Below are 26036 nucleotides of genomic sequence, written 5' to 3'. Positions count from 1 at the left end.
GAATAAGAGCAGAATATTTGAGCCTTGAGGTATTTTTCTAGTACTCCTCCAATTACACATTTTCTACTTAAGGGACTGCCATAAGGAGTCCAGAAGCAAGACTGAAGCACTATTGCTCCTGGGTTCTAAAAACAAATGCTGGTTGGAAACACTTCTTTTAGATATCTGGCTTTACCTTAACATGAACATTTTCCCAGTATACAAAACAAGCTAGCTTTTCATGAAACCACCGGGCACTTAATTATTGTCCAAAGGAATAAATACACCTCACACATACACACCCCACCCACAAACACACACTATGTATGTATATCAATAGTTAACATGCCAGGACTAAGGGTACAGTTGTATATATTTTTTAACAGTAAGGGTACAGTTTTTATAAGCACTTTTTTCTTATTTACTCTACAAAATACTGACATTTGTCTATGGCTTATTGGATATACTATTATTGCACTTAATTATGTTTCATTTTGCATCATAATTATTGGTATACATATTTATATTCTCTACTAGAATGTAAGCAATTGGAAATATACATCATTCTCTCTGTCAAGATACTTTATATAGTATACATTCTAAATGTTTATTGATATATGACTGAAGTAGTAGTTTGTGGAGAAGTTTTGCTTTCACATGATTTTAGTTTTCTAGATGTGAAGAATTTATAGCAATACACTTTCTTGACTTTCATTTAACTGTTTTATATCAGTATAAAAAACATGGACCCAGAATCATTTTAGCTTCTTTAACAGTAGTTAAGAGCATCTTTACATACAACATTGAATCGAAATAGAGTGTCAAAACAAAATACTTCTGAAAATGAGCAAGACTCAGAAAATGGGAAAGTCCAAGGCTCAAAGTATCTCAGCTAAGGCTGTCAGAATTCTCATGTTGTCTGTTGTGGAAAACATTCCCTTAATGTCTCACAAAATACTTCCAGAACAAGGGTTGACAAACTATGGCCTGTGGGCCAAATCCAGCCAGCCATCTGATTTGTATGGTTTGTGAGCTAAAAACAGATTTTACATTTTTTACTGGCTAACAAAACCAAAGGACACAAGAAAGTTATATGTGACTCCAAATTCAATGTTCATAAATATGGTCTTACTGGAACATGTCACACTCACTTACACATTATCTAAGGTTATTTTTGAGCTAAAGTCAGAGTTGAGTAACAGCAACAGAGACTGGATGGCCTGAAAAACCCAAAATATTTACTCTCTGTTCCTTTACAGAAAAAGTTTACCTTTGTTCAAAACATTATTTGCATTTGTGTTCCACAATGTGTGTTTCTAGAATATCAACAAGGACTTAAACGTTTTTATTATCTTATAGGCTCTATTTTGTTAATTTGATTTTACCACAACTAACATAACACAACTATGTAAAATGGGGTATTTAAATTTCTTTAATTGCACCCACTGCTTGGATTACAGGAAATGTTACCTGTTAAACATAATCATTTTAGCAAATCCACTTTAGCGAATGTGGGAAGAATGTTTGTAATTGACTAGATTTTGAAGATATGTGGAAATCTCCTCAAATGAGAAATTAAATGAAGGAATTGGTAAAATAACAATGACTTACACCTGTTATAAAATAATTAACTGAATGATTAAACAATGGCCAAATAATTAGGAGGCAGGTTTTATCATCTATAAGAAACTATAGAATGCTTAACAATAACAATATCACATAAAATAAATGAGGTATTATGAAAATTGTTCAAAATATAAAATAATAATGTTAACATGTATTAAACACTTATATGTAAGACATTGTTCCAATGACTTTGTATTTATTGCCTCAATTAATGTTCCACATAGCCATATAAAATAGGCGCATATAATTCTCTCATTTTAAAAACAAGAGAAACTGAGATACAAAGAGGTTAAATAACTCACTTGAGGTCATAAGTTACAGAACTAGCCTTTGGATTTTGATACTTTGACTCCAGAGTGCGCCCTAACAATGCTTTTTCTAATATATGAGTGGGAGGAAAATGTCCAGGGACTCAAACACACTTGGGTTGGATGTGGGGCTCTAAGTAGCTTTTTTTTTTTTTTCAGAAAACAATGGGCATTTTAGGTTTGTTAGCATGAGTTGAATGACATTGTTCATAATAATTAATTTTTTTACTCAGCATATTAGCCATTTTGTCAGCTTGCTTTTCCATTTCTATTAGTTTTATAAAACTAGTGATGCCTGATATTTTGAGCAAATTGAATACAAACTGTGGTATAGAATGAAAAAAATGATTCTTCAAGGGAGGACAACCATAAACTACAAAGTCATACTTTGTCTGCTGTCCATAACAATTAACAATTATTCTCTATGTTTGCAGCCAGCAGCATAGAGCAGATCAAGAGACAGGAGGAAAACTGGTTTTAATTCGGCATAGTGGAAAGAGAGTATTATTATTATCAACTTTCAGTAGTGCCTGCTTAAAATTCACAGATATTAATTCAAGAAACCAATATTGGCAAATTTACATTGCTGCTTTTTAGTCACAGCTCACTCTGAAAATCAACTAGGTGTATTTTGTACAATGGCATATTATTTTGGATGTTTCATAGAGAAATGGAAAACTATGAAAAAATCATAAAAACAAGATATTTGGTATAGCTGAATCTCAGAAAAAAATCATTGAATATAAAAATCAGATTCATCAAGCAAAACATAAAGAATGTGCCTTGAATATGATGTTTTAGCAGAAGTCAAGCTACTTTCCAGATAGGCAGGAGATTCAAACAGGGAAAAAAAACAGACCACATTTTATATTTAAATAAAAATTATGACAAAAAGATTTAATCAAGAAAAAATAGTTTTATGTCCTCCTTTTCACTCTCTATTAAATGTAACAGATACTGGGTAATAATAAGAAGCCCTCAGTAAGAGATTTCAGAGAAACTAGTATGGAAACAGTCTAAACCACAAATGACGCAAAAGTTTTAACATTACTAAGAAAAAAATATATCCTGTGTATATATGTATAATTTATATATATTATATGGCATGTATAATATGCAGACTATAACCTGTATATTCTTGGTTCTTTTTGAATTCTCTAATCTCACTAAAATGATGAATTCTTGTATCTCTTGTGCAGTACTCTATTCTCAAAAAAGAATGTATGTTTTAGCTATAATTATTTATAAAATAGGAAAATAAAATGAATGTCTCGTGATTTTTTTTATCTTAGTACTAAAGAGTCTATGTTATTTAATGAAATCTGCGAAAGTTAAAGGTTTGGGTAACAATGTCCAGCAAGAGAAGCAACTCAAATAAAAGAATAGGTCTGGCTTTGGGATCTGTGGTATTGTTTCTGTACTTTCCAAGTTTTCTCTCACATAACTCCCTGTCATTTGAGAAGAGAAAAGCAGAGACATGAGGGTGAAGGATGTAGAACTAGGTGAATCTCGCACTCAAAACCTCATGAGTGATATACATAGTAGCAGAATTTGGGGCTTTCCTTTATATTTCAGCCTGGGACTCTAGCAGGGTTCCACAAAATAAACATCTTTAGAGAAATAAAATTAAATGAATTCAAATTTTGAATTCCCAATGTGATTAGTATGAGTAGAATTTACTAAATAGAAACTTCCAAATCATTTTCTTTTTTAGTTATATGTCTAACACTATACAGTAATAGTCCCCTCAAAAATTAACTGCCAATTTTTTCAAGGCCAATTCTGTTGTCTCAACTTATGATATTGCTCTGTTAATTAAATTACCATACCTAGCAAGCATTAGTGGGTAAAATATAGTAGTTTCTAGAAATAAATGTCAGTAATACTGATAGTTCATAATCAGGTATGTAGACACAATCTTTTTGACATAGTTGGTTCATGATGCAACCCTGGCTTTATGATATAGTCATCCAGAACATGTTTGGAGCTCCGATTAGACTCTCCTTCTAATTCATTTTGACTTCTGTAGCACTCTGGAGTCACTTCTTAGAATACCTGGATGAATTATAAAAACCAAATAATTAGGAAAATTCCCCACATCACCTTTTTTTTTTTTTTTTTCTGGCCATGTGCTCTTAGTTTCCATTAAATGAGAAGAATGAGACTACAGCTATTGACAAAAATAATTAAATAAATATAGAAATATTTTTAAATACTTAAGAAAAATCTGAAGGGCATGCATGCTATTTAAGCTAGTTAAGATTTATTTGAGCATTTCATTAGTAAAACAAATCATATTGATTTAGCTGTGCCTTGACAAGAAGATATGGTTTTTGAAAGCTTGACCTTTTTTAGGAAGTATGTGTGTGTAGGTTGAATACTATTATGGGACTTCTGAGATGAAGGTCATAGAGTCATTCCTGAATTTCCATTCAAAGTTGAAAAATTAGAAAATCATTAGAAATATAAAAAATAAAATCACTGGAGTAATTATTCCTTAGAATTCAAATTAATACTATAAATAAAAATTATCTATTGTTTTATGTCTTCTTGATGTAATCAAAGATACTTTTTAAAAATAAATTTTATTGGAGTATGGTTGACTTAGTATTTTAGTTTCAAGTGTACAGCAAAATAATTCAGCTATATGTATACATTCGTTCTTTTTAAGATTATTTTCCCATATAGGTTATTACTTAGTATTGAGTAGATTGCCCTGTGCTATACAGTAGGTCCTTGATACCCACTTTATATATAATGGTGTGTATATGTCAGTTCCAAACCCCTAATTTATCCCTCCTGCCCCACATTTCCCCTTTGGTAACCACAAATTTGGTTTCAAAGTCTTTGAGTCTGTTTCTGTTTTGTAAGTTCATTGCAGCACTATTTACAATAGCAAAGACATGGAAGCAATCTAAATGCCCACCAACAAAGGAATGGATAAAGATGTAGTACACATATACATTGGACTATTTCTCAGCCATAAAAAAGAATAAAATAATGCTATTTGCTGCAACATAGATGGACCTAGAAATTATCATACTAACTGAAGTAAGTCAGACAGTGAAAGACAAATATCACATGCGATCAGTAACAAAAAATGATGCAAAAGAGGTGTGTTTTTAAAGGACAAGTTGCACCAAGTCAATGACCTCTTGGTTCCTACATATCAACTAAAGAAAAAAGGCTGGGAAAAAAGCTGGAAGTCTTTAGTTTACTCTTTTATCCACAATATTCACTTCATTATTTTTCAGCAGTGTAAGTGTGACTTTTACCTCAAAGGCTCTCTTAGGGAATTAAAAATTCAAGAGCCATTCTTCTTTTTAGGGCGATGGAGGTAGGGAGAAGAGATAGTATTTTATTAGAAATAATGAGTTTTATTTCTTTCGATTACATACAAGAATGAATCCATGGGAGTTCCCGTTGTGGCGCAGTGGTTAACGAATCCAACTAGGAACCATGAGGTTGTGGGTTCGATCCCTGGCCTTGCCCAGCGGGTTGAGGATCCGGCATTGCCCTGAGCTGTGGTGTAGGTTGCAGACGGGGCTCAGATCCTGCGTTGCTGTGGCTCTGGTGTAGGCCGGAGGCTACAGCTCTGATTAGGTTCCCAGGAACCTCCATGTGCAGTGGAAGCGGCCCTAGAAAAGGCAAAAAGATAAAAAGACAAAAAAAAAAAAAAAAAAAAGAATGAATCCATGCCTTCTGGGAAACAGCACTATAACATAGCGGTAGCAAAGATGAGTGATCAAGATGTTTCAACACAAAGATATTTTACAAATGAAATAAATTAAGGAGGCTGGAGTTCCCACTGTAGCTTAGCAGGTTAGGACATGGTGTCCATGAGGATGAGAGTTTTATCACCAGCCTTGCTCAGTGGGATAAGGATCCTGTATTGCCACAAGCTGCAGTGTGGATCACAGATGCAGCTCAGATCTGGTGTTGCTGTGGCTATGGTGTTGGCAGGCAACTGCAGTTCTGACTGGACCCCTAGCCTGGAGCCTGGGTACTTCAATATGTTGAGGATGTGGCCATAAAAAATAAATACATAAAAATAAACAGGCTTAAATTCAATAGAGTGTGTTCTGATGTCACAATGTACACCATTTTTACTACTATTAATAAATGTTTCATGTATCCTATGCTTCAGAGCTTTCAGTGTACTTCACTAATGGTAACTGTATACATCAGTGAAAAATAAGGAGAGCCTTAAAAATATAAAGATGCAGGAGTTCCCGTCGTGGCGCAGTGGTTAACGAATCCGACTAGGAACCATGAGGTTGAGGGTTCGATCCCTGCCCTTGCTCAGCGGGTTAACGATCCGGCGTTGCCGTGAACTGTGGTGTAGGTTGCAGATGCGGCTCGGATCCCGCGTTGCTGTGGCTCTGGCGTAGGCCGGTGGCTACAGCTCCGATGAGACCCCTAGCCTGGGAACCTCCATATGCTGTGGGAGCGGCCAAAAGAAATAGCAAAAAAAAAAAAAAAAAAAAAGAAAAAAAAATATAAAGATGCAAATGCATTAATCATTAAAAATGCTTAATAGTCCATTAGCTTATAAATGCTTCTTAGATACAATTTCAGAATTAAACAATCATCATTCAACAAACAAAAGAAATTGTTTCTATTTATTTATAAATTAATATATGTGATTTGGTGTAAAATTTAAAAAATAGACATACATGTTTAGATTCTAATTTTTGAAAACATCTTTAAACTATATTTTATTTTATTTATTTATTTATTTTTTATTTTTTATTTATATAATTTTTTTTTATTTTCCCACTGTACAGCAAGGGGGTCAGGTTATCCTTACATGTATACATTACAATTACATTTTTCCCCCACCTTTTGTTCTGTTGCAACATGAGTATCTAGACATAGTTCTCAATGCTATTCAGCAGGATCTCCTTGTAAATCTATTCCAAGTTGTGTCTGATAAGCCCAAGCTCCCGATCCCTCCGACTCCATCCCCCTCCCATCAGGCAGCCACAAGTCTCTTCTCCAAGTCCATGATTTTCTTTTCTGAGGAGATGTTCATTTGTGCTGAATATTAGATTCCAGTTATAAGGGATATCATATGGTATTTGTCTTTGTCTTTCTGACTCATTTCACTCAGGATGAGATTCTCTAGTTCCATCCATGTTGCTGCAAATGGCATCATGTCATTCTTTTTTATGTTTGAGTAGTATTCCATTATGTATATATACCACTTCTTCCGAATCCAATCATCTGTCGATGGACATTTGGGTTGTTTCCATGTCCTGGCTATTGTGAATAGTGCTGCAATGAACATGCGGGCGCACGTGTCTCTTTTAAGTAGAGTTTTGTCCGGATAGATGCCCAAGAGTGGGATTGCAGGGTCATATGGAAGTTCTATGTATAGATAAACTATATTTTAAAAGTATGCTGTGATCAAGCTATTTAAGAATGACTTAATTAACTATCAATACAGTTTATTTTTTTTTTGAACTTTTTTTTTAGTTTTTTTTTTTTTTTTGGTCTTTTGTCTATTTAGGGCCACATCCATGGCATATGGAGGTTCCCAGGCTAGGGGTCGAATCAGAGCTACAGCTGCCGGCCTACACCACAGCCACAGCAACACGGGATCCTTAACCCACTGAGGCCAGGGATCGAACCCACATCCTCATGGATATTAGTTGGGGTGCGTTAACCACCAAGCCATGACGGGAACTCCTTTTTTTTTTTTTTCTTTTTTTGCTTTTTAGGGCAGCACTAGTGGTATATGGATATTCCCAGGCTAGGGGTCTAATTGGAGATACAGCTGCCAGCCTACACCACAGCCATGCCGGATCTGAGCTGAGTCTGCGACCTACACCAGAGCTCATGGCAACACCGGATCATTAACCCACTGAGCGATTGAACCCACAACCTCATCCCTGAGCCACAAAGGGAACTCCAATACAACTCTAATACAACATTAGAAGGACTATCATTTTATTCATTCAAAATGAAAGAAAATGAAAAACAACTTGTTAATTTTGCAAAGAATATTCCCCCATATGAGCCTTTTCCACATTTTTAGGCAGATTGATGTTTTAGCTAAATAATGACATAAATTCTCATGCACCTGTGAAATCTATGCTATGCTGGAAGGATAAAAAGAAATAGGTTTTATGCAAGAGGAAATACCTACTATTTGAGCTTGAACGGAAGCAATACTAGATGTTTCACAAATTTTAATGTTTTTGGCAGTATTTTCTTCTCGTCTTAATGGCACAGAACTTTGAGTAAAACCACCAATTTTTATCCATTTATTTTTGCAAGCCTCTTTCAACACAAAAAAAATATCTGTGATAGTCAGACCCTTGCTAGTTGTATAGCTGTCAGCAGACTAAATTACCCAGAGGGCAAGAAAGGGGATTTTAAGATCTTATATCAATTCTGACAATTGGGCTTGAAGAAGAAAAAAATTGAAGGATAATTTTAAAAGTTATTTTAAAGGTTTTACATAGATATATTTATCACCAATTTTACATTGCTGAAAGGAAAATAAGGGAATAGAGCCTAAATTGTTTTTGTGTAATTTGAATTGCCTCATTTTTTATATAATGATTTTTGTTTTTTTCCATTATAGCTGGTTTACAGTTTTGAATAAAGTTGCAAAAATGATCTACTTTAAAATAGCCCCATAAATATGGTCTCATTCAGTTCTTGATTAGCAGAATCAAGAGTGAAGCGAAAGCCAAAAGAGTAGATGATTCCTGACCAGGGAAACCTCTTGCCTTGGCTTGAACTGAGTGTATGGAGAAGCCCTGTGTGGTGACAATTTATAGACTAAAACATCTACTCCTGAATTGAATGTATGTTTTAGGTGTTTTCTGTAAACAGTAGAATGAACACAATAATAACTATTTTTATGATACAAAGGTTTGTAATATGTCCTAATTTATATCTTTGATGTAGCAGTTATCTAATTTAAAATGTCAAATACTACATGATATCACTTATATGTGGAATATAAAATATGGCACAAATGAACCTATCTATAAAACAGAAACAGACTCACAGACATAGAGAACAGACTTGTTGTTGCTAAGGAGGAGGGGGGAGGAGTGGGATGGATGGGTAGTTTGGGGTTAGTAGATGCAAATTCTACTATTACATGCAGAATGGACAAGCAATGAGATCCTACTCTACAGCACAGGGAGCTATATACAATCACTTGGGATAAAGCACGATTGAAGATGGTATGATAAAAAAGAAGATATATATATATATATATGTATGACTGGGTCACTATGCTGTACAGCATAAATTGGCACAACACTGTAAATCAACTATAATTTAAAAAATTTAAAAAATCAAATAAAATGTCAAAGTTATTTCAAATATATTTTTTTTTTTGTCTTTTTGTCTTTTGTTGTTGTTGTTGTTGCTATTTCTTGGGCCGCTCCCGCAGCATATGGAGGGTCCCAGGCTAGGGGTTGAATCGGAGCTGTACCACCGCCCACGCCAGAGCCACAGCAACGCAGGATCCGAGCCGCGTCTGCAACCTACACCACAGCTCACAGCAACGCCGGATCGTTAACCCACTGAGCAAGGGCAGGGACCGAACCCGCAACCTCATGGTTCCTAGTCGGATTCGTTAACCACTGCGCCACGACGGGAACTCCAGTTATTTCAAATATTTAATTCCAAGAAATTCTGTAATCAGCTTAACACAGGCACTTTTTTTTTTTTTTTTTTTCCGTTTCTAGGGCCACTCTCACAGCATGTGGAGGTTCCCAGGCTAGGGGTCTAATTGGAGCTGTTGCCACTGGCCTGCACCAGAGCCACAGCAACGCAGGATCCCAGCCGCGTCTGAAAATCCTAAGATATATGTAAATGTGCAACTATTACTGACACTTCAATCAAATTAAAAAAGACAAAAAAAATTCAGAGAATAAATTTCCTTTTTCTTATTTTTTTTTTGTGTGTGTCTTTTGTCTTTTTAGGGATGCACCCATGACATGTGAGATAGCCAGGCTAGGGGTCAAAACGGAGCTGCAGCTGCAAACCTATGCCGCGGCCACGGTAACTCTGGATCAGAGCTGCGTCTGCGACCTACACCACAGCTCACAACAATGCCGGATCCTTAAACCACTGAGTGAGGCAAGGGATTGAACCCACGTCCTCATGGATACTACTCAGGTACATTAACCACTGAGCCACAACAGGAACTCCCATTATTTCTTCAGATATGCAATAATTATGAAAATAATTACACCATATGTACTTGCTTTGTTCATATGTAGCAAGTTCAAGCGTATGTAAGAATACTTTATACAGAAATAAAAATAATCTTGATCTTGATACATTAGCAAGATGTATGCTAATTGCTATCAAATTTTCTTTATCCTTAAGCAATCCAAGTTAAGACCAGTTAAATGCTTCTGAAAGGTGATTACTTGATATATTAATTATCTTAGATTCATAATTTGTAGAGAAAAGATTAATTTTTCATTTCATTTTTTAGCTCACTTTAAAATGACAATAAACCATTTTCCTTTTTTATTGTTTTTGCTTGGGATTACAATTTTTGACATATGCACTTTTTTTTTTAAGGGCTGCACCCACAGCATATGGAGGTTCCCAGGCTAGGAGTCCAATTGGAGCTACAGCTGAAGGCATCTGCCAAGCCACAGCAACACAGCATCCGAGCCAAGTCTGAGACCTACATCACAGCTCACGGCAATGCCAGATCCTTAATTTGCTGAGAAAGACCAGGGATTGAACCCAAAACCTCATGGTTCCTAGTCGGATTTGTTTCTGCTGCACCATCTTGGGAACTCCAGACATATGTACTTTTTAAAAAATATATTTTGTTTTATAAATACACCACAATTTATTTATTTTATTTTTGCTGGACATTTGTTGTTATTTTTCTTTTACAAGTAAGATAACATGTGAAATGCTAAACAGGTATAAAAATTCTGAAAGGACTTATGTACTGTTAATGTATTAGCGCATACAGAAAGCAAAGAAAACATAGAAGATAAAGAGAACAATCCTCATGTGCCAAAAAAAAAATAGTGAAAGAGAAAGTAAGAGAAATGCATTAGTTTTGGGAACTGAGAAGGAAAGGTAGGACTGCAGACAATATGTCAGAATATAATCAGTATGATCAATAAGTATCTATAGTATATATAGCATTGTATTAGTAATCATTGTCCAGCCTTCAAAATAGCTCACTTGAGAGCTGAGGATTCACAGTGATGGTAAATTCTCATGGGTTATTTTCTTTGGGGGTTTGAAAAATTCAAATTAATAAAAATGTTCCATGTGGTTGAAATTTGTTTCTATTCTTGGATTAACTGTTCTATGTTTGCATTTCAAGATGGCTTGAGCCATTACCCCTAGCTCCATCTTAATTATCCTGGGTAGTCTTATAACTGCTTTCAAAACTTTGATTGGGAAGGCGCTTTTTTCCATTCCAACTGAATTATGAACTCCATAAGGGTAATTCTCTGTTTTTAATTCTCTGTCATCTTTTCAAAGAACTTAATAAAGTTCATTACACGTGGAAGATTATAAGGTTAATGTAATCCCAGGCCAGAGATCAAACCTGTGCCACAACTGTGACCTAAGCTGCTGCAGTGACAATGCCAGAACCTTAACCCACTGTGCCACAAAAGAATTATCTTGCCTTTTAAAATATAATAACGTGGAATATTTTGACAGTTCTGAAAAATAACATTTTTTTCTCAAGCATATGTAATCTGTATTGTAGTCTTCCTGTGTACAGAATTTAATAATAAAAGTTCAAGATTAAAGAAACTATCCCAAGGAAATACAACAACATTTCTCTGATTGTTCTTATAACTAATTTTTCAAAAGAAATACTTTTCCAGTTAAAGTACTATATTCCTCAATACAATTGTAATTGTACTCAATATGAATGTCCTAAAACTTGTATGGTCTTTTTTTATATGATTAATATATAATTTCACGGCCTCCTGAAAAGATGTAAATAGCTTGTTAATAGATGATATAAATGTCTTATTCATTACAATAAAATTTGAAAACAAGGTAAAAGATAAGACTTTTAAAACATCATCATTCCTCCAAATAAACTGAAACAGAAGGAATTTACCTTAACATAATAAAGGTAATATGTGAAAAGTCCACAGTTAACATCATATTTAATGGTGAAAAAAATGAATGTGCATGCTTTTTTCCAAGGTCAAGAAAAAGTCAAGGATATGCACTCTTGCCACTTCTATTCAATATAATACTGGAAGTCCTAGCCAGAGTGATTGAGAATAAAAAGAAATAAAAGTCATCCAAGGAGTTCCCTGGTCACTCAGCAGGTTGAGGATCTGGCACAGTCACTTCTCTAGCTCTAGTAGCAGCTGTGGCAAAGGTTCAATCCCTGGCCCTGGAATTTCTGCATGCCATGGGCATAGCCAAAAAAAAGTAATCCAAATCAGAAAGGAAGAAGAAAAATTATCTATGTTTTCAGACGACATGCTCTTATATTTAGATAACCCTAAAGCTTCCTCAAAAAAAAAAAAAAACAGTAGAACTCATTAACAAATTCATTAAAGTTGCAGGATACAAAACCAACATGTAAAAATATTTTCTGGGAGTTCCCATTGTGGCTAGGCAGTAATGAACCAAACTAGAATCCATGAGAATTCAGGTTTTATCCCTGGCCCCCCTCAGTGGGTTAAGGATCTGGTGTGGCTGTGAACTGTGGTGTAGGTAACAGACTCGGCTCGAGTCCTGCGTGGCTGTGGCTCTGGCATAGGTCAGCAGCTGTAGCTCCAATGAGACCCCCTAGCCTGGGAACTTCCATATGCCAAGGGTGTGCCTCTAAATAGAAAAATAATCTTTTCTGCTCTACACTAAAAACGACCTACCTAAAAAGGTAATTAAGAAAACAATCCCATTTACAAAAGTGTCAAAAAGAATAAAGCACTTAGGAATAAACTTAACCAAGAAGATGAAAGACTTGTACAGTGAAAATTATAAAACATTGATTAAAAAAATTAAATGACACAAATAAATGGAAAGACACTCTATGTTCACGGATTGGAAAAATTAATATTGTTAAAATGCCCATAAATCCCAAATCTTTCTACAGATTCAGTACAATCTCTATCAAAATCTCAATGTAATTTTTTAATAGAAATCTTTTGCAAGAGTGTCAAGAATCCGCAATGGGAAAAGGACACCTCTTCAACAATGGTGTTGGGAAAACTGGATATCTACGTGCAAAATAATGAAATTGGACCTCATCCCATACACAAAACCAACTCACAATGGATTAAAGATTTTAATGTAAGACATGAAGGTGTAAAACTTGTAGCAGAAAACGCAAAGGAAAAACTTCATGACAATTGTCTTGGCAATAATTTTTTGGATATAACACTAAAGCATACGCATCAAAAACAAAAACAGACCAGTGGAAGTACATCTACATAAAAGTAACTGCATGGCGAAGGAAATAATCAAGAATGAAAAGACAACCTATAAAATGGAAGAAAATATTAATAAACTGTCTATCTGCTAAGGCTTAATATTTAAACTATATAAGGGACTCATACAAGTCAATAGCAAAGACACAAATAACCTGATTTAAAAATGGGCAAAGAACGTAGACATTTCATCATAGAAGACATATAGATAGCCAACAGTACATAAAAAGGTGTTCAACATCACTAATCACTAAGGGAAATACAAATCAAACACACAATGAGATATCATCTCATACCTGTTATAAGAACTACTACAAAAAATAGAAACAGCAGTTTAAAAAAAACAAGTGATAACAAATGTTGGCAAAGGATGTGGAAAAATGGGAACATTTGTACAATGTTGGTAGGCATGTAAAATGGTGCAGCTGCTATGGAAATCAGTTTGGAGCTTCCCCCCCACAAAAAAATTAAAAATAAACCTACTATATGATCCAGTAATCCCAATTCTGTGTATATATTAAAAAAAATCAAAATCAGGTTCTTGAGAAGATATCTTCACTGTTACATTCATTGCATCATTAGTCACAATATCCAAGACATGAAAACAAGCTAAGTGTCCATAAATGGATGAATATATAAAAACAATGTGGTATATACATATAATAGAGTAAGTATTATTCACCTCTGAGAAATCCTGCCATATGGAACATGATTGAACCCGGAGGCCATCACACTAAGTAAAATATGCCAGTCAAGGAAGAACAAAGATTATATTATTTCGCTTATATGAAGTACATAAAATAATCAAACTCATAAAAACAGAGTAGAATGGTGGTTTCCAGGGACTGGAGGGAGTGGGGAAATGGGGAACTGCTATCAAATAAGTATAGTTTTAATTATGCAATATGAAAAGATTCTAGAGATCTGCTATACAACTTTACGTCTATTTTGTACTTAAAATTTTGTTGAGAGTATAGATCTCATGGTAAGTGATCTTGCCACAATAAAAAATAAAATAAACCTAAAAGACATTTTTAAAAATTAAAAATCACTTATTCAAATGTATTATTAGTGAACTGTTCAGAGTCCCAGAATCCCATTCAACTAGACCTTGCTAAAAGTATTATACATGTTATAGCTAAATATCCTAAATGGGTACTCCATATGCCAAATCCTATATTTTTCCATTTTTCTTCTCACCACATTCTTCCCTATATCTGTATCAAAACGCTATCCATTCTGGACTTCCCACTGTGGTACAGTGAGTTAAGGATCTTGCTGGGGCTCAGCTTCTATCCCTGGTCCAGGAACTTCCATATGCCGTGGGTGCGCCCAAAAAAGAAAAAAATAAAGCAAAAAAACTATATCCATCCTTAAGATTCATCTCAAATCATGCTCCTCTATGAAGCATTCTAAGGTTGCTCTGGTAAGAATCATTACTTGTCTTTGAATGCTTATTGGTTTCAATGACCAAGCAACTTTTAAAAATAAATTTATTAAAATATAAGTTGATTTATAATGTTCCCTCAAAACTGTATTGCAAAAAACAGTTTAAGACCAAACAAGTTAAACTGTTTTTGCAATACAATTTTGCCATAAAACCTTCCAAGTGAATGCACTTTAACTCACCATTAGTACTGTAACCCTTAGTGGAATCAGCACTATTACTTATCTTTTCATCTTTAGAGTGCCTAAGAAAGCATAATGCATACAGATGAGATTCAAAAACCACTTGCTGAATGGAGGAAACGAATGAACATCAACATCTTAGTTAAGCAACTGGCTTGTTGAATGTTACAACAGAATTCAGACTAAATTAAATAGCCATGTTGCCTGAAGTTTTATGTGACTGTCTGCTACACATGCAGTTGTTTATTAGTACTGTTATAGCTAATGTGATTAGTGTTAGCCAAAAAAAGGTATCTACATGCCATTGGGCTAACAGCAATCTAGTTTTACAGGGGAAATGTGGGCAAAATACTTGACACACAGCTTCTATTGAGTGAGCTAGCAGTGGAATGATCAAGAACCAATCATTTAAATTGCAAGGAGTTTAGTATGTCTCCTGAAGAAGCAATAACAATAGATAGGGTGTAAGGAGGGCAGGTCTCCATCCTGTACATTAATATTTGAAACATGTAAAGGATAAGTCACTTTGACTAATAGTAACAGGCTACAAAAGGTTAACCAGGAGTAACAAAGGAATCACTTCTAATAGTTTCAAAAAACATATCACTGGTGTTGCTCTCTCCAGTGAAAATGCTAGTAACATGTAAGTATTATATCTATATATTGATTTGGAAAATACAAATTTTACAGTGTTTTCAGAGTAAAACCTTATGAAATGGTTTTTGGATAAAATTTCAGTAATACCTGTTCCATCCTACGTCAGATAATGAAAACTATTTGATTTCCATTTTTTCATTCTTCGTTATATTTTCTTCAATTTTTTTCAGTATATTTAATAAATCTTATTTCTCAGCCACTAGGGATGCACATTGTCCATTCTCTTTAGTGAAACTATAATTATAATGGAACAGAGTGCCCATGAATAAAATATACCCAATGGCTATATTTTTCATTTTATCATGAAGGAATAAATATTTTTATATAAGGGTGCTTGTCTTATGTGTGTCATTATTGTTTTCCTCCTGAGAGACAAATAACAGACAGCAATATAAAGAAATAGAAAAAAAAGTGACAGGATATGTTTGCATTTGAAACACCAATGAATATATTCCACTTTGTAAGAATCCAAGGTGTTCTGGAATGATTAAATTAAAAGGAGTATCTTCATACCAAATTATGGACTTATTTGTTTCTATGCCTTTAAAATTTACTCCATTCCAAATGACAACCAAAATCAGTACTGTGAGGATAGGAATTGAATTGCATGTAGTTTTAAGATGTTGTCAGAACTTTAGCTGATTTCCCTATGCTTGCCTTTAAGATACTATCTTGTTGCAAACAAAAAGGCAACTTACAGAATGGGAGAAAATACTTTCAAACAATGCAACTGACAAGGGCTTAATCTCTAAAATATAAAAACTTATACAACTCAACAGCAAAAAAGCCAACCACCGAATTGAAAAATGGGCAAAAGACCTGAATAGACATTTCTCCAAGGAAGATATACAGATGGTCAACAAGCACTTGAAACAATGCTCAACATCACTGATTATTAGCGAAATGCAAATCAAAACTATCACAAGATACCCTCTCGCACCAGTCAGAATGGCCATCATTAATAAGTCCACAAATAACGAATGCTGGAGAGGGTGTGGAGAAAAGGCAACCCTCCTTCACTGTTGATAGGAATGTAAATTGGTACAACCACTATGGAGAACAGTATGAAGGTACCTTAGAAAACTGTACGTAGAACTACCATATGACCCAGCAATCCCACTCTTGTCTGGCATATATCCAGACAAAACTTTCCTTAAAAAAGATACATGCACTCGCATGTTTATTGCAGCACATGAATACACAATAGCCAAGACATGGAAACAACCCAAATGTCCATCAACAGATGATTGGATTAGGAAGATGTGGTATATATACACAATGGAATACTACTCAGCCATAAAAAAGAACGATATAATGCCCTTTGCAGCAACATGGATGGAACTAGAGACTCTCATCCTGAGTGAAGTAAGTCAGAAAGAGAAAGACAAATACCATATGATATCACTTATACCTGGAATCTAACATATAGCACAAATGAACCTTTGTCCACAGAAAAGAAACTCATAGACTTGGAGAATAGACTTGTGGTTGCCAATGGGAAGGGGGAGGGAGTGGGATGGATTGGGAGCTTGGGGTTAATAGATGAAAACTATTGCCTTTAGAATGGATAAGCAATGAGATCCTGCTGTATAGCACTGGTAACTATGTCTAGTCACTTACAATGGAGCATGATAATGTGAGAAAAAAGAATGTATACATATATGTGTTACTGGGTCACCTTGTGCATCAGAAAATTGACAGAACACTGTAAATCAGCTATAATGGAAAAAATAAAAATCATCATAAAATAGCTACTATCTTGTTGTCAATGTATAAATGGGACTTTTGCATGGAGAAGGTAATGGCCCATTGATTTTGATTTGGCATCCTAATCAGTGGCCAAAGAACAAAGATAAACAAAACAAATAACAGGTACTGTTCTTACAATTGGGTAGTCTTCTAGTATTGATTTATGAACCCCAGTTAGTAGGATAGTCTTTGCTAAAATACTGTATATTTTAAAAAATCTGATAGTATAATGATAGAGTCCCTGTAAACTCCATGTCTAATTTCCCCTATTATTACTATCTTACACTGATATGGAAAATTTGTTAAAATTAATTAACCAATTTTGATACATCACTATCAACTAAAGTCAATTCTATATTCAGATTTCCTCAGCTTTTATCTAAGGTCCTTTTTCTGTTTGATGTCACATTTATTCATCATGTCTTCTTAGGCTCCTCTTTGGTTGTGACAATTTCTCAGATGTTGTTTTTGATAACATTGACAGTTCAAGGAGTCAAGACCAGGAATTTTTAAAAATCTCCTCCTATTTGGATTTGTCTGGTGTGTTTCTCATGATTGGATTTAGATGGGGATGATGGGTTTTATGGAGGTAGAGAACAGGAGTGCCATTTTCATCACATCATACCAAGTGTATATACTGTCACATAACTGAGCAGTTTTAATGTTAATCTTGATTACCTGCCTGAGGTAGTATTCTTCAGGTTTCTCCACTGTAAATGTGCTCTTCCCCCACCATGCTTCCATACTCTTCCATACTCTTTGAAAAGAAGCCCCCAATTATGGCACAGTATTTAGCTCTACCTCCTTGAGGACAGAGTATGTATGTAAATTATTTGGAATTCTTCTGCACAAGAGATTTGGTTTTTCTCTCTTATTTATGTATTTAATTATTTATATCATACAGACTTATGAATTTTTTCTCCTTTTACAGTCGTACCTGCGGCATATGCAAGTTCCTAGGCTAGGGGTTGAATTGGAGCGGCAGCTGAGGCCTACACCACAGCTATGGCAACACCAGATCTGAGCCACATCTGTGACCTACATGCAGCTTGCAGTAATGCTAGATCCTTAACACACTGAGAAAGGCCAGGGATTGAACTCGCATTCTCAAGGAGACTATGTCAGGTCCTTAACTTGCTAAGCCACAATGGAAATTCCATGAATGTTTATTTTTTACTTAAATTTATAATACTTTTTGTTTGCTAAAATTGTTTGAGCTTTGGCCACTGGGAGCTTTTTTTCAGTTGGTTTCTGTGTCCCTCTGACACACCACCATCATTTTTTTTTTTTTTTGAGGACTTACTTTATGGCTAAGGATGTTCCAGGTTCATCTTACAGAATATTGACTTGTGTTTCTTTATTAAGGATACAGTGTTCCCTAGTCTTCCACCTTGATTTCAGTTTTTCGTCTTCTTCAAATATAAGAATTTCACACTGATACACACACACACACACACACACACACACACACACACACACACATGTATATGAAAGTGTAGGTGTGCATGTGGCATATATATCTATAATATTGAAACTATTTTCACTTATAGGTCGTAGGAAAGAAATAAAAAATATAAGTGTTAAGAAGTTGATGTCTTACAAAAGTCAGAAAGGAGATATACAAGTTTAAAAAATAAAATTTAAAGTACTGACTGAACATATAAACAATATGTAAAGGTCAATGTAATTAATATGCTGCTCTTGAGGTCACATATTAAATCATACCATATACTTTGAGTTCTTTATATTTCCAGATGCAGAAGGAAATAATGCTTGTCTTTCAAATAACAGAAATAACAACTATATGTGCTAAATCATAGTTTTTAAAGAAATATGGCCCAAACATATCACCAGATCCCTACATAGAAAGGAGTCCCAAGTTTATGAAATAGTAAATATATTTTAATTAATGTTAACTTAAATATATATGTAACTCCACACCGTTAAGAATTAGTCATAAAGACCTGGTACTTCATTCTCAAGAAAGTGGCTGTGAGTAGCAAGGCTTTAAATCCACTGGTAGAAGTCCCATCTCTAAAAATGCTGTGAATCATTGCACTAAGTTTAAACTATATGTTAAAATGCTCTAAATTTAATAAAGCAATTGAATAACATTTAATTTTGTACAGTACCTTATAACCCACAAAGGGATTTAATCTTAAAAACAATAAAATTATAGTTTGTTCCTTATTCTTTCTTTTGAAGTGATAGTTTCTACTGAATAATTCAGTGTAAAATTAAGTAAAGCAGGCCTAACTCTGAACTTTAGAAAGCCATATTTTTTGTGCCTTGTAAGAAGATAGGCAACAACAACAACAACATATATCCAACAAAATGATACTCAAAGAAATATCATCTGTAGATGTGAACACTATTTTTACATTCAAAGATTTTCCTTGGGAACATGAGAAAATATACATAAAGTATTTAATGCCTGGCACATAGAAAATGTCTACAAAATGTACTTATTATTATTTGTGTGTGTGTGTGTGTGTACTGTAAGGTTTTTTGGGGTACTTATTATTTTTAATGTTGTATTACCTTCCCAAAACCATCTGCTGCCACTCTCCCCTTTAAAAACTCTACTCCAGCTGCACTAGCCTCCTTGTGTTTGAACATATCAAGCGTACTCCCATCTCAAGGCTCTTGAAATTGCTGTTCTGTCTTCCTTGGAAAGTTTTCCCTATAAATACCCACATACCTTACTTCCTACTTCATGAGAAAGGATATTACAATAAGCTTCAATGTTTAAGATTTAAGATTTCTCTTATGCATAAATATTTCCCAAGTGTATACCCTATCACAGATAGATTTGTGTTGAGGATGAAGACAAAACAATATACTTGGCCTTATCTGAACTGTTTTGTTAAGAAAGCAAATATATCATTTTCACAAAGGGCACAGGGGCCTCTGTACATGAGGCATTGATCTACTGACTGAATAGCCAGATCCCCAGAGGACAAAATGGCACCATGGTTACAGGATGGCTGGAAAGTCACCTCTGTGGCCATGGAATATGCCTGTGATCTTAAAGTCACCATGAAAAACAACAGGTCAAGGAATATTTTTGAGTTCACCAGTTAAGGATGTTTTGGACATTAATCAATGGATTGTATGGGGACATGTAGCATTGATTTCAATAGAAAAAGATAGATGAAGATTAGAGGTTCCCCTGTGGCACAGCAGCAGTAACCTCACACCTGCTTTGAATTCTTGAGTCAGACATTCTCATAGCTTCCCACAAGATCTCTGCTCATATGTTACCTCATCAGAAAGGACTTCCCTATCTGAAGGATTATTCCTTCACTCACTCCTCTAGTTTTTTTCCTAATTATTTTTTCTTCATATTACTTACAACCACTTAAGTACTATATTTTGGTTTATTTTTATGTATACTCCATGAAAAGAGGATCTCTGTTTTGGTTTTGCTTTATCCCCAGTGCCTAGAAGTGTGCCTAGTTCACAATGGTGCTCAATATTTGTGGAATGAATTATTAATGAATTCTAAATTTTATTAATTCAATCCCTACCATCTTTGGGATATGATCGTATACAGTGACAGTAGCTCTTTTTTTTTCTAGGCAAACTCACTTGACAATTGGAAAGGGCTCAAGTGGAGAGGGAATTTGGAGTTTTGTCTAACAGGGTAACACTGGCAAAGATATAGAAAATCACCTATCATACAATCAGTAAGTTACACAAAACTAAAAGCCCCAACAGGTAGGATGAGGGTATAATCCTCATTCTTGCCAATTCCTTAAAACTAAACAGCCCTGTGAATCTCCAACTTTGCACTGGGGCATATTGTTCTGGGCCCATGCACAGGTCATCAGCACTGAATGATCTCATGCACAATGTGGAGATAACTGCATTTGTCTTAGCAAATGCAATTTAACACCTTGATATACATCTGGGTACTTATGCAATCATTTCTTTATAACCAGTTTAAATACATAATATACATTATATATAATATATATATATATAAAATTGTATAGCTAATATTTTGTCATATAAAAGCATAATTATAATAACAAAATATTTTGATTTTGGAATTCTAGGCACGAAATAAAAGAAAGGACACTGACCAAGGTTGTTATATATGGGAAAGCAAAGATGCAGAGTTAGTAGATAACCAGAACAAAAAGAAAATGATAATTGGGCCCAGACCTCTGATGACAGGCCTAGTGATATGTGCATACTCACAGGGTGGGATCATGATATAGAGCTGCTTCCAAATGAAGTACATACTTATAATTCAATTACATAGGAATGTACTTAGATTTTTGAATCCCCTAACCAATATATTGATATAACTTTATTACTTTGACTTTATCATCTCTTCCAGAAATAACTGTAGTTTATTCAACTATATTACATGCTAGTAACTTAGTCCATTTTCTACTAGTTCCCTGTAATATTTGTAGAAAAGAGGATGGCTTAAAGACCCTTACTTTGCCCCAAGTGTCAGAGCCCATCTTGTACTAGTATGATGAGTCTCCACATTGACTGCTATTTTTGTTTGTTTTTTAACCACAAGAGTTCTGTTAAGGGAGTGGCAGGTTGCTGCAACTTTGCAGGATCTTTTCCTCCTGCTTCTCAATTTTGAAGCACAGAGAACTTCACCCAATATTCTGTGATAATCTCTGTGGGAAAAGATTATCTGAAAGAGATGCCTCTGAAAGAGAATGGATTTGTGTACATGTGGAACTGAATCACTTTGTTGTATTGCAGAAATTATCATAACCTTGTAAATCACCATACTTCAATAAAACTTGAAAAAAAGATAAAAAAAGAAAAGTGGGGCATAAGAAAGTTCCTTCTCAAACTCTCCTTAACCAAGATGAGACTATTCACAATGGGTAATGATAGAGTAATAAACATTATATTTCAATTAATAAGGTCCTTAATTTACCCCTTCTCTTCTGTTTAAAATATCATTGACACATATATAAAACCACTTCATGTATTTGTTTTAAGAAAATATTAACTTTCCACCGTAATTATAGGATATTTAACAGAACATTTTTAAAGGATATGCATATAATCAAGAATAAAATAAAAAGTGAAATATATTTTAAAAATGTTATTTGATGACACTTAACATTTGACATTTTGTCTGGCGTTTTCATTTAGCAACTAATTTATTGTTAATATATTCTCATGCTGGAAAATCAACTTAGGGATCCTCAAAGAATTTTGTCAAGAAATCACAGTGGATAATTAAAATTTCTATACCTACAACAGAGTCAAATGCACTTAATATTAACCTCCAAATTCAGCAGTTTTAAAAACTGTTTTTCATGATGAGGGGAGATAATTTGAAAACCTACTGAATCTAAAAGTATGGATTATATATTACTTTGAAAGTCCAAGTATTTTACTAAATACAACCTGCAATCCCAATAGTTATACAGCATTTTCCGGAGTAATCACAAAAATACTTAGGAAAATTCATATATACACATTTTATTTCTTAAGACATCTGCATCACAATCTATTATTGTACTTAAAGTCATTGCAAAAAATTGTTTCATGTTTGCATTTCAACAGAGACTTAGTTCTTATAAAGGCATCATTTTGCATAGTTGCTTTGTCTTTTGCCATGTTGTCATCCTGCTTTTTCTATTGATGTTATGTTTTGAATTTATGGAAGTGAGGAACTTTCAGGTAGATATATTGGAAATACATATCTAGAAACAAATTTGCTAGTCCTTCTCCTCTATACATATGTAGAGACATAGTATACCAAATAACCAGATTTCTAAATAAATTAGCAGAGCTTCATGTTGAACTGCCATAAAATTGAAGACATTTCAAAAATACTTCTTTTGTTATAGCTCTTTTACATTTTAATTACATTGCCAAGATCATTAATTGTGTCTACAGCATGTTGGAGAAATAAAATCTGATAACGAAAAAAGAAAAAAAAAATAGTAAAGATTTACAGGCTAAATTACATTAGACAATATTAGAGAAGGGAACACAGTTTTCTTCCACTCAAACTATACCAGTGGACTCAAAAATAAAGACAAATATTTCATGAAATATACTTAAACTAAATTTTATTAATCACTTCTTATTCTGTTTTAATGTCCTGAAATTGCCGACATATTCCATTTCCTACTTTAAGATCTCACTGCTACAAGCAGCTTTTCATTACCTGCTTTACGCAAAATATTTTTATGATTGCAAACTAGCTATCAAACTAACACAACTTGAAATAAATCTCAAATGCCAAAGGAAACTGTTCCATATTCTCACATAAGGATAACATTTATCAAGCATCAATATAGCAACTGTGTACAAAGGAACAGATAAGGATGTACTGAGTAGTCAGAACTTTTACTTTGTCAGAGAGGGCCTAACTGACAAAGTCAGAAAAGGGTTCTATTTGATTCATCACACTTGTAAAAAAAATCACAACTATTTGAACATTCAAGTCACAGAGAATATTTACAGAAAATCAGCAATTATAATAAACATCTCTTAGAACTGAAACAGAATTCTTAGTGGAATCAGAGTGGAATAGGAAAAGCAAACTCACAACTCTAAAAGATATTTCCTTTAATTATCAAAATGTATGTATTATTACTATTTTCCTTTATAGACTTAAAGGGGGGGAGCTACTTGGAGATCCGGATTGTCTGCATACAAATTCAGAGATTATTATAATACTTTTAATTAAACACTAAATGAGAGTTTTAGAGGATAAGTTAACCTGGGCTTATGACTTGTTATGTGATTGAAAACTCCTACCTTGCTGTAGAATCTTCTGTATTATCATCAGCCATCATCTCCAAATCTTGTGAGTGTTTCTCACAAGATTTTTTGAACAAATTCTCCTCTGGAACTGCTTTAGGAGTATCTTCATTTGCTTGAAGATGTTCTATTAGGTTTTGTGGGTGCCAATTCTGAAGGGCTCTTTGATGGGCAGGGGCCGGTCCTGGCACTGGTGCCAGTATGCTGTGGTGGACAGGACTGTTGCTTTTCTTTAGTCCATTTCTGTCCCGAGGGTGGCTCTTCAACCTGCCCTGAACCGGGGTCCCTCTATGCTCATATCCTTCCTGCTGAAGGCAGTTTCCAGTGTTGGGCGAACCTTGAGAAGGATGACTAAACCACCTCCAGCGTAGCCTTAGGATCTGTTTCACATCAAACTCTTTCTTGCCAGACACTGACATCGTTGCAGGAGGAAAGACAAAAGCCTTCTCTCACAGAGAGGAAACAGCCTTTGTTATCTCTTGTTTCTCTGCCTCTTCTGTGGACTAACAAAAGCACAAGTGCAGAGAGCAGTCTTTCTTCCTCCCCCCTCCCCTGCTGTCTGTGGTACACTGTGAATACTTCTGGCTTCAGCTGAAGCAGAAAGCTGCCGCAAACAGTGTAGGTGGGAACCCATACTGACAGGATGATGAGGTCAGACCTTAAACAAGTAAATCAGCTTAGCACAGGAAAGCAGCTACCACAACACACTCCAGCTGCTAGATTTGCACACTCCGGCCCTCCCGCCTGGACTCACAAATATCTAACCCAGCTCCTTCCTTACTAAAGTACAGTAGCTTCAGCTTTTAAGTGAGCAAAAGCAAAGTGTTTAAACTCCCTTCCTTCTAGATTCTACTCACCCAACCCCCTGTCAGATTTTGTTTCCTGGCAGCCCACCTCTAAAAATGTGCCACTTTGTCCTAGGAGAATTTGTAACAGAGAATTCATTATGATCTGTTTTGAGGTTCTTATGGAAAATTTGAAGGTAGTTAATTAAGAGAAAGCATCTTGTCATCAGCCCCCTCGTGCACATTTGTAGTTATTTTTACAAAGTACATGAAAATATTAGTGTCTTTATAGAAATATTTGCTTGAAAATCTGAACAAATTCAGAAACATAACAAAGTGATGGTTACTCATGACTAAAAATACACACCCCACTAGGGAATGTATCAATGGTATTTTAAGTCTATACCTCAAGCAAGAGAGTAGTGTTTTTCTAAGCTTGTTAGGTTAGAAGAAATGTCTCTCTCAGGAACCAAAGCTTGAAAACTAATAGTCCATTCTGGCTCCTTGCCTGAATAAACACTTCCTTATCATGCTCTTTACTTTCACAGGCAGTGTTAAAGGTCTATTTTCTTTGTTCAAAAGTCCATATGAGAGGATGCAAAAGGCATGTTTTGAAGTAACTCCAAATTGTCACATAACTCAGTAATAACTGTGCACAAAGTACTTTGAGATCTGAATCAGAATCACTACTTTGTACAGAGGTAAATGTTTCTGTGACAGTAATGTATCAGTAATGCCTTCACTAATGGCATTTTACAATTTACTTTGAACTTAAAAGCTTCTATATCATGCATATAGATGATAAGGAGGGAACTGTACCAATGTATCCTTTGAAATAATACTGAAATTATAAGGTTTTGATTTTAGCTCTGGCTTTATGGTTAATGAGCTGTATCATCTTGGACAAGTCACTTTACTTTTTTGCATCAGTTTCTTCATACATAATGGAGAGGCTGCACAAATTTCTAAGTTTCTACTTGCAATGGATTTAAAAAAACTTGGAGAATGGAATGAATATTTTTTTCTAAGTTTTTGGGGGTATTTTACCTGCAGTTTTCTATAAATCTAATTATACCTCCTCCTTTGTCCTCTTTTTTGATAGGTGTAATGGTAAATTTATGTGT

At 34.7% G+C, this 26036-nt stretch overlaps 1 protein-coding gene across 2 annotated transcripts in view; it reads right to left on the bottom strand.

The window, feature by feature from the left end:
• Positions 1–24764, bottom strand: part of KLHL4 (kelch like family member 4) — a 101545-nt gene extending 76781 nt beyond the window's left edge. Inside the window, exon 1 of one of the 2 annotated variants that reach the window (XM_021079962.1) lies at positions 24125–24764. In XM_021079962.1, coding sequence (XP_020935621.1) covers positions 24125–24546 — 422 coding nt within the window. In that variant the 5' untranslated portion in view covers positions 24547–24764. The remainder of the gene's footprint in view (positions 1–24124) is intronic. The other variant, XM_021079961.1, reaches the window with a different exon arrangement.

Source organism: Sus scrofa, chromosome X (assembly GCF_000003025.6).
Source record: "Sus scrofa isolate TJ Tabasco breed Duroc chromosome X, Sscrofa11.1, whole genome shotgun sequence".
Classification (NCBI taxonomy): domain Eukaryota; kingdom Metazoa; phylum Chordata; class Mammalia; order Artiodactyla; family Suidae; genus Sus; species Sus scrofa.
The sequence above is the reverse complement of the archived record's forward strand: the minus strand, read 5'-3'. Positions and strand labels throughout refer to the sequence as shown.